Raw genomic sequence first — 9,790 nt, forward strand, 5'->3', positions numbered from 1 at the left:
TCTATCTTGAAAAACAAAACAACAAAACAACAGCAAAAAAAACAAAAACAAAAACAAAAAACAAAACAATAAACAGACAGAATTAGAGAATTTTGTATCATGTCTTCAGTATTAACAAATTAATGCTTTGCATAATTGCTATTGACTTCCTCAGAAACAAAATATTTCAGAGAGTAGTCTCCAAGTTCCCCATCTCTTTCTCTCCCCCACCCCCTCTGTGCTGCGTGATGTGTCCCCCAGCTCTCCCCGCTCTGTGCTGCATGCGTCCTCCAGCTCTTCCCCCCAAGTCCATGTTCCATGTATTTTCAGTTACTAGAATACAGTATTCATGAAAGGCAGCACTTTTGTTTAGGGAATTTAGACAAATGATGTACTACACTATACATAATTCTAGAAGTGCTCTTTATTTAATACTGTATTTAGAATGTAACTACATTAATATATATAGTCTTCATTTAAGCTCTTATACTCTACTAAATGACTGATATCATCATTCAAATATATCTTCCCTACTGACAGATGCTTTTGGTATTAATTTCCACTATCACAAACATTTAAAATCACATGCTCAAAAGAAATAGACATAATTTTATCAAAATGTTAAAATCATCTAAAATCTTGCCAGGTGTTGGTGGCCCATGCTTTCATACCAGTACTTGGGAGGCAGAGGCAGGCAGATCTTTGTGAGTTCAATGCCAGCCTGGTATAGAGAACGAGTTCCCAGGACAGGATCCAAAGCTACACAGAGAACCCCTGCTTAGAAAAACCATGCTGACATTAGGTTAGGGGAGGTCCCTATTATCACTAGTCACTTCTCTGCTGAAGCCAGCATTATTGAAAGGAAGGTCTCCGTCAGCCAGTAACAACTTTACCACTGCCCACACATACATGGACAGCAGTATGCATCCAGTGTAGTCATACCTGTTAATATGTAGTCAGGGTTCTCAGCAACACTGGGTGTTTCTCCAGATCAAAGGCTTTTACAGAGGTCTCTGGGCAGTAAGACAGCCCTCCCTCCCTCCCTCCCTCCCTCCCTCCCTCCCTCCCTCCCTCCCTGGCATGCTACAGTTTAACTTGCCTCATTTTGTTACTCACACTAAATCTAGGAGAAACACGGGATTCTAAAGCTAACTTACCCGAGAACATTGACTCAAACTTGAAGAGTGAGTGTACGGAGCAATTCTAATTTAGAGGAAGAGGCAGGAAGCAAATCCAGATGTTTTCCACAACAGTCTTCGTTTCAGCGGCTTTGATATCCACTGGTAAGTTGAATGCCAGAATCCTGGTTAATTGAAAAAATATACCTGATTTACCCTGGATGTTAGAGATAGGTTTAAAAGTCAATGATAACAAAATTGCAACATGAAATTTGATATTAATATTTAAAGTTTCAGTAGGTAAGAAGCGTGAATCTGGTAGGGCAGTGGAGGTTTCTTCCCATCTCTTCCTGATGTTCTGAGTCTTCAGTGAGGGAAATACAAACACATGTAGGCGTAAGAGGACTTTCAGTCAAGCCTCACCAACCTGGCCTGGAATTAATGTATTTGGTTTTTGAGACAGCATTTCTCTGTGTAGCCTTGGCTGGCCTGGAACTCGCTCTGCCTCCCAACTGCTGGGATTAAAGATGTTTGCTGGCCTGGTCTGGAATTTAGTCAATTAACACCCCTGCCCTGGTCGCCCCCACCAGGAAAAAAAAAAACCAAAACCCTAGAAGATAAAAATCTCAAATAAGGGTTGGATGAATTGGACATGGGAAATTCCTGATGCAAGCCTGGATTGGGATGAAAAGAAAGGTCTTTTGATACTCATGGTATTCGGGAAAAAAAACCCCAACAGATTAATAATAAACTGTCCACTAGACACCTCAGCTGTCCAGGATAAAGCCTGGATTTAGAGCCATGCTGTTAAAGCTTGCTCGAGGATTCATTTGAAGCTTGGATCTTCAGTGGGAGGGTTTTAAGACTCCCAGTTTAAGTTACAGAAAAGGATAAGCTGGGCGGCCACATTCTGTAGCTTTTCCTCATATTAGTGAAGAGTCAAATGTCTTTAAATGAAACCAACCATCAAATTAGCAGGCTCTCATTTTTGCTTCAAAGGGAACACTGCAGATACAAGATTTAGTTCATACCCCATTAAGTTGGCAAGTCTACAGTATGCCTTGCCTGTGAGTCAAGCATTTGCTTGGATGCCATTCTTAGATCTGATTATAAGCAGCATTTCAAAGTATTGTGCAGTTCCTAAAGTTGTTTATTAAGCTATGCTGTTTAACCATAGTGGTTTGAAGATCTGGTAACAAGCAAAGGAAAATTGAAAAGCACACTTTATACCATGTATTCATGAATGATTTGCAACAGTTCTATGAGGAGTCAGTGCTTATAAATAAGTATTTTATATGTCACAGAACAGAACTATATAGCAAGGAGGCTAAGTTTTACATCTGAATCAGCTGTCCTGTGGAAAAACTTACCTATACACTCCCAAAAGGATGGGGGAATAGACCCTACTGTCCCGGGGAGATGAACAAGGGAGACACAGGCTGGAGATGCCTCTCATGGTTCTCCTTCTGCAGCCCTGGCAGGACCATGGGTTAACATTTGTGCCAGCAAATCTTCCAACGAGATCCGGACATGTGACAGCTATGGCTGTGGACAGTACTCTGCGCAAAGGTATGAGGAGTCACAGATATTTGCCATCTTATTTGTTCCTCTCCCGTCTTCATATTGTCTTTGTCCTATGCTTCCTAGAGGGCTCGCAAGGACCTGCCTCTGACACACTAGAGCCCAATAATATGATTCTGCTTCAAGGATGGGGTCTGTACTGGAGGCAGAGCAGGAAACAAGTAAAAGGAATAGGAAGCAAACTGTTTTCCATCTCAAATTCTCCACACCCGGCTTTCCAATGCGTGGGGGGGGGGGGGGGAGGGCAAACTACTCTATTGCATTTTATACATAAGGGGTTTGAACTGCTCATCCCGTGAGTTGGAGATGGTGATGGTGAAGGCTACACTTGAATTCAGCCTTTCAGATTCCTTTTGCGTCCACCATGCTGTTACTAACCAATGTTCTGGAAGTTTAACATTGGAGGCCGACCTTAAGGAGGAAAGAACCCCTTGATCCCTCTAGATGAGGGTCACTGTCCTGAGGTTCCAATAGCATGCACAGTGTGGACGAAGCAGCCATACATCTAACTCTACCCCTGGCCTCCACCCTAGCCACAGAGGAGCTCCCACAGGGTGCTACTGACAAAGACATGTCAAATGCTCAAGGCAGGACCGAGAGACGGCAAACAGAAAGGGTGACTTCAAACTGAGTGCACACTCAAAAGTTTGTGCGTTTGACTTACACAGGGACTCTAGCCTCTTCCCGTGCGCCCCGACTGCTGTTGCCTCATGCACAATTCTGATGGCGCCATCCTTGTGAATCTGACTGTTTACTAGTGCCCGCTAGAAGGGAGGAAGTCTGGGAGGGACTCTGGCAGTGAAAGCAATGGGAAGCCAGGACTGCGGGGCAAACTCGCGATGCCTGGCTATGTGGGATGATTCTGTTTGTGCTCCATGTGGTTTGACAAGTCTAGGAGTCCCTTGTGTTAAAGCAGTACTCACACCCAGGAAATTTAACAAGTGCCTTTACTGTGGGGAAAAAAAAAAAAAGGAAGACCTGGGAAACACATGCTATTTATACAATAGGGTCCCTACAACTCTTTTTAACTGGGTTTTTTGAGTGGGGTGTGCAGCTCAATGGTGCTGCAGTTGCCTAGTACCCACAAGGGCCTGGGTTTGATTCCCAACACTGAAAAATAAAAGGCCTTGAAGGGGTCAAGATACAGAAGGCTATGAAATATATCTGTATATCCCATCTCATTTTTCCAAAATACCATGTAATAATAATGTTTAAGGCTTACTGTAAAGCAAATATGTTTTGAAATTATTTACTCTTTACAATATGGCCATTAGTACTCATAGGCAGAGAGGTTAAAATTAAACTCAACAGAGTAAATATCCCAGGCACTGCAGTATCTTCTGGCTGTTTCAAGTTTTGATGCTGATGCCCAACACTAGGAGCTGTGCACAAAGAATGGAATCCCAGTATTAAGCTTCCCTCCGTCTCATGGCTCTCATTTATATTCTAGAACCCACAGGCGTCACCCAGGTGTGGACGTCCTGTGCTCAGATGGATCAGTTGTGTATGCGCCATTCACTGGGATGATAGTGGGCCAGGAGAAACCCTACAGGGACAAAAATGCCATCAATAACGGCGTCCGCCTGTCTGGAAGAGGTAAGAATATAGACCAGGGACACATGTGTGTGTGTGTGTGTGTGAGAGAGTGTGTGTGTGTCTCTGTGTGTGTATGTGTGTTTTTGTGTGTGTGTCTGTGTGTATGTGTGTCTGTGTGTGTGTGTGTCTGTGTGTGTGTCTCTGTGTATGTCTGTGTTTCTATGTCTGTGTGTGTGTCTGTGTGTGTGTCTGTCTATGTCTGTGTGTGAATGTGTGTCTGTGTGTACATTGTGAATGTTTGTGCATAAGGGTGTATGTGTGCTTGGCCTACAGGCTAGGCTGGCTGATCAGGGAGCACAACATCAGGAATACACATCTGTTTTCACCTCCCCAGGACAGAGATTACAAGAACTTGCCACAACTCTGAGCTTTTTTAATGGGTTTAATACCCAGGTCCCCATGCCTAGAAGGCAAGCACTTTACCAACTAACTTACCTCCCCAGCCCTGTGTTTTAAATTTCTGATTCAAAGTTACAGGCATCCAAATATGTCTCTGTTTCCTTTGAGGTTTCTGTGTGAAAATGTTCTACATTAAGCCAATGAAGTACAGAGGCTCTATTAAGAGGGGGGAGAAACTGGGCACCGTGCTGCCCTTGCAGAGAGTTTACCCTGGCATCCAGTCGCATGTGCACATCGAAAACTGTGACTCCAGTGATCCCACAGCATACCTGTAAGCCAAGACAAGAACGTCATGTTCCACTCGGAACATGTGAGTCGAAGAAATGTGTATCCCAGCAGAAGCACAATCCACACAAAACCCCCAACTCCGATTCCAACTTATCGTCACTTTAACCTTCCTGCCACCCAGAGGACCAGGGTGCTTTATATTTTAGATTTTTAAGTCTTGATGACGGAAATAAACAAGTAAATTCCAACTTGTCCAGACTACATCTGAGACCTCTGAACTTGCCACTTCTTGGCCTGAAAGTTGCTCTCAAGGCTTGGCACGTGCCCTTTATCAATGTGAGTGGAGGAAATAGACTTCTTCTTTTCTTTCCTTTCCTTTTCTTTTTTGTGCTAAGATGATGAGTTCTCAGCAAGCCCTTACCTTTGTCAGGCTAGCTGGAGGGACAGCTGTTCACAGGGCTGAAGTTGCTGGTCCTTCTAGCCATGCTCTTCTATGCTCCTTGAGAGGGACAGGTTTCCTAGGAAGTGATGGTGGTATCCTCAAGAAGGCTAGGTCTCAGTGAGGCTGCACACACACGGTGAGTGTGAGGATGAGAACGAGAACCACCCTTAACTGAAGTGTCCTAGGAGCTAGGTCAGGTGACCTCATCTCACCCAGCAGCACCATACATCGATGTATACACGATTACCCAGCATACCACACATCATTCCTTCTCAACGCTCCGACAGAAGTACTAGGAGAAAGCAAAAGCAGTAGATGTGCAAAGGGAAATGCAAGCTCTGGCTCTAACTTGGTCAATAAGGAACGACTAACCTGGAGTGGCCATCTGGAAACTTCATGCACAAAATTTTGCTTAAGTCCTTTTCAAATGGAGAACAACTCCATCCTTATTCATAGCCATGTTAAAGGAAAAGACGATTCATTGGCCTTTATTACTGGAGAAATGACTTCATTTGTATTCCTACACATAGCAATGTTCACGACAACACTACTTGTCATAGTGAAAGCAAGGACAATCCAAATGCCCATTGACAGCAACAGATTTTAAAGACCAGGTCATAATTACAGAGGCAAATATCATACAGAAGTCATAATAAATGAAGCTCAGTTGAATATAACAAGATACACAAATGACAGAAATAAACAGTAATTTTAAAAAGGCAAAAAAAATCACATAAAGTGGGTGGCTCTTTTTCATAAGGTCAAAACAAATTAACATTTCCAAGAACATATATACCAGTGATAAAATTTAAAGAAAGGAAGTAAGGCGGGAAGGAGGGAAGGAAAGAAGGGAGAGGGGGAGAGAGGGAGGGAGGCAGGGAGGGAGAGAATGACGTAAGTAGCCCAGGGTTAGGGAGAGCAGAGCCATACACAGTCACTGCAGTGGTACAGTTGTGAAGCCAAGGGCGGTACATGAGTATTTATGAAGCAATAGTATGTCACAGAGGCAACTGGACATGTACATAGGTGGCTAGAAGAGTTAGTTGTGCTTCTCAGACATTTAAGGACCCATGTCAAAGCCAGCACTTTTTATACGCATGTTCCTATCACCATCCATCATGTCACAATATTCATGCAAGACTAGTATGGCTAAGATTTCAGTTACAGAGACCAGAGAGATGACTCAGAGGTTAAGAGCCCTGGCTGCCCTTCCAGAGGTACTGAGTTCAATTCCTAGCACCCATGTGGTAGCTCACAACCATCTATAATGAGATCTGGCATCCCCTTCTGGCCTGCAGGCATACACACAGGCAAAACACTGTATACATAACAAATAAATCTTAGAAAAAAAAGAAGAAGATTTAAGTTTTGTCAGGATGTGGCGGTGCTCACTTTGAGGCAGAGAAGACAGATCTCTGAGTTTGAGCAAGCCTGGTCTATAGAGTGAGTTCCAGGACAGGCTTCAAAGCTATTCAAAAACACCCAGTTCAAACCATCCCCCCAAAATTTTAATTTTGAATACAAGATATATGCATTACTATTCAGTCTGATGGCCTTCTATAAATGCTCATTGGTGTCCAATAAGTTTGTATTGTTTGAAGGGCTTACATTTGCTTTTAATAGATAAGCATCAAGCTGCTGCTGAAGACACAGAAGGGACTTCTATGTAGGCTCTGAAGGCAACTGAAACAATGAAGCTTGTGCTCAGCCTTCCAAATACAACATTCCTGATTAGTGCTTTGGAGGTGAAACACAGTTAGACACGGCTAGCATTTTCTACACCAAGCTGGTTGTCTGCAACAGGGAAGCACAGGAGCACTACCTTCTGCCTGCCATGCATTTTATAAACATGCAAACTCCAGACAAAGGACATCTTCCTTCAGGAGATCTGGAATCCAGCGCCCTCTAGTGCATTGCCCCAGAGCTGCTCGCAGGTTCTGATTTAAAGTTCAAATGACAAAAGAGAATACTATAATAACTTCATGAAAGGTATTAAAATATACATCTCAAAACTGTGGTGCCAGACATTGCCAGGTTCAATCACTGTAAGTTAATAGAAACAAAAGGATTTTTATTTTGAAAATGCTTTTAGTTTAGAAAATTAATTTAATGGGATAGCAAGGTCAACAGCCAATTTAAGAGGTCAGGTCCACAGAAGGGTGAACTCTTACATCTTTCCAGAGGACATTTGTCGCAGTTGGGGGACAGGAGCAATGCAGATGCACTTAAATCTACCCACCCTCCTGACTCATCCCCGATGCCGTGCACAAAGCAAACGAGGCCTGAAGGGATCACAGGAAGGAAAAGAAGAGTTGTTGTTTCTTCAGATTGATGTGCAGATGGGCCCTTCTCTCCACTCTTCCCATTGACTTTACCCACAAAATTATCTGGAAGTTCCTAGAATCCTCCAACAATTTTAACATGAACAGGCATGCAAATAGGACTAAAATGCTTGGGAAGATTAAAGTTTGTGACCCATCTGCAAGAAACACACTCATCTAGCCAGGTCCTCTGACCCTAGGTATAGCAGAACTCAGACTTCCAAAGGACATGGAGATGCTTCCATTAGGGGAGGCATTAGAGACACCACATTTTCTTTTCTTGACTGTCTTTAAAGTGTTTAGCCCTTCCTTTACTAACCCAGGAGGTCACCGACCGACCAGGGGAACGGACATGGATTAATAACCTTAGATCACCGTGACACATTACAGCGCTTAGTTCATGAGGTCCCACGGGAGGCATTAAAAGGCTCTACTGAGAGCAGGATATCTCGTGCTCCTCAGAGTGGTGGGTGCCTTCCGTTTCTGGTGCATCCAGGCTGGAGGAAGAACCACCCCTTGGCGGTTCTTCTCTAACCCCTCTGTTCTGCTGCCTTGGCCTCTAGGGCAAACACCAGTGACACTGTTACCTTGCTATGCAGGTGTGCACAGCATTGGCTTGCTAAAGGCAATGGCAAGTGAGACCAAAGGCTTGTCTCCCCGGCATCTGCATTACCCTGACCCCAGCTCCGTTGAAGTTAAGCCATTTCCCTTATGCCTGCAATGCTGTTGCCCTGACTAGATTTCAAGTTTTAAATTATGGCACGTCTTTCTGGGATCTTAAGGTATAGATGATATTATCCGCAGCGTTAGGAACTCTGTCTTCAAGGAAGATTTTACTGTTGCTGTTACCCAGCACTCGGTTCTAAGAGTGAGGAACACACGCGTGAACGTAAGACACCCGTCTTAGAGAGCTCCCTGATGGGAGATGTCATTCTGCATATGTTTCTCATACTGGTTAATAAATAAAGCACTGTTGGCCAATAGGAAAGGAAGATAGGCGGGACTAGGAGACAAGGAGGAAGAGGAAGTAGGAAGGAGGGGCAAAGATGGAGAGTCTGGAGAGAGCTGTATGCGGCAGCCGGCTCCAGGTAAGAAGACCACATGGAAATACATAGATTAACACAAATGGGTTAATACTTAAGACAGAGCTAGCCGATAGGAAAGTAGTAACTGGCCAACAGTGCTTTTTTATTAACCAGTATGGAAAACATATACAGAATGACATCTCCCATCAGCTACTTTCCAAACTATTGACAAACTACAGTGCATCCTAATTGCTTAATAGATAAGGACACTTGCATTCTGATAACAAAAAGTACTTAGAACCAGAAAATAATAAATGTTTCTTTTTCTTTTTTTGAAAGCTGACTTCTAATAGTAACTACACACACACACACACACACACACACACACACACACACACTAAGTGGTCTCGTACTGGCGGGGCTTACAGTGCAATGAAGTGAATGGGTCACAACGAGACAAGCAGATCATACATAGCATAGCCATGGCCGCTACAAAGAAGAGCAGAGTACTCAGGACATGAGCAAAGGGTCCGACCCAATAGCTGCAGAGGCATCAAGGATGACTTCCCCTGGCAAGTACCACAGGCGAAAGATCTGAGGGACGGCCCAGGGGGTGGAGAGAGATGGGCAGGTGTCTTGTGGTAGCAGGGTGCAGGGCATTTGGAGGAACAGAGAGGGTGGGAAGTACGCAAAGAATATGTACAGTGGCTGGAAATGAAGCCAAGCATCCAGGCAACTTCTAAGACTACATTTTCATCCTAAGGACGAGCTGGTGAAGGATGTCACTGGTGTTAATGATTAAATGACAGGTCACACATGCGAAGGGCATGGCTCAGTCCCAGATCAACAGCAGCAGACCAGTAAACACTGGTTTCCAAACACATCCTGCAAAGCTTACCTCTGTAAAGGTACACACCGTGTATTCAATTAACAATCACAGTATTTTCTACTTGCTGTAACCTTATGAAATGAATTAGTGTTACTGGATTTTAACATAATGCCAACTACCTTCCAAGTTAATCTAAAAATGAATTTAAAGTCCTCTGTAAATCAAAGTTGTTTACTGAATCCCAAGATGCTAAGAATTTGTAAGTACGATGA

General features: G+C 43.7%; 1 protein-coding gene across 1 annotated transcript; it reads left to right on the plus strand.

Annotated features, from left to right (window-relative positions):
• Positions 1-1,099: 1,099 nt before the first annotated feature.
• Lect2 (leukocyte cell derived chemotaxin 2) lies at positions 1,100-5,153 on the plus strand. Its single transcript, XM_051194081.1, has 4 exons — positions 1,100-1,262; positions 2,570-2,666; positions 4,129-4,274; positions 4,782-5,153. Exons 1-4 carry the CDS (start codon positions 1,217-1,219, stop codon positions 4,946-4,948), a joined length of 456 nt encoding a protein of 151 aa, XP_051050038.1. The 5' UTR covers positions 1,100-1,216; the 3' UTR covers positions 4,949-5,153.
• Positions 5,154-9,790: the final 4,637 nt, after the last annotated feature.

This window comes from Phodopus roborovskii, unplaced genomic scaffold (genome assembly GCF_943737965.1).
Source record: "Phodopus roborovskii unplaced genomic scaffold, PHOROB, whole genome shotgun sequence".
NCBI lineage: Eukaryota > Metazoa > Chordata > Mammalia > Rodentia > Cricetidae > Phodopus > Phodopus roborovskii.

Coding starts and splice junctions, on each gene's coding strand:
- Lect2 (XM_051194081.1), top strand. CDS start 1,217: ATGTTTTCCACAACAGTCTTCGTTTCAGCGGCTTTGATATCCACTG. Junction 1,263..2,569: donor AGCGGCTTTGATATCCACTG/GTAAGTTGAATG, acceptor CTCCTTCTGCAG/CCCTGGCAGGACCATGGGTT. Junction 4,275..4,781: donor CGTCCGCCTGTCTGGAAGAG/GTAAGAATATAG, acceptor GTTTCCTTTGAG/GTTTCTGTGTGAAAATGTTC.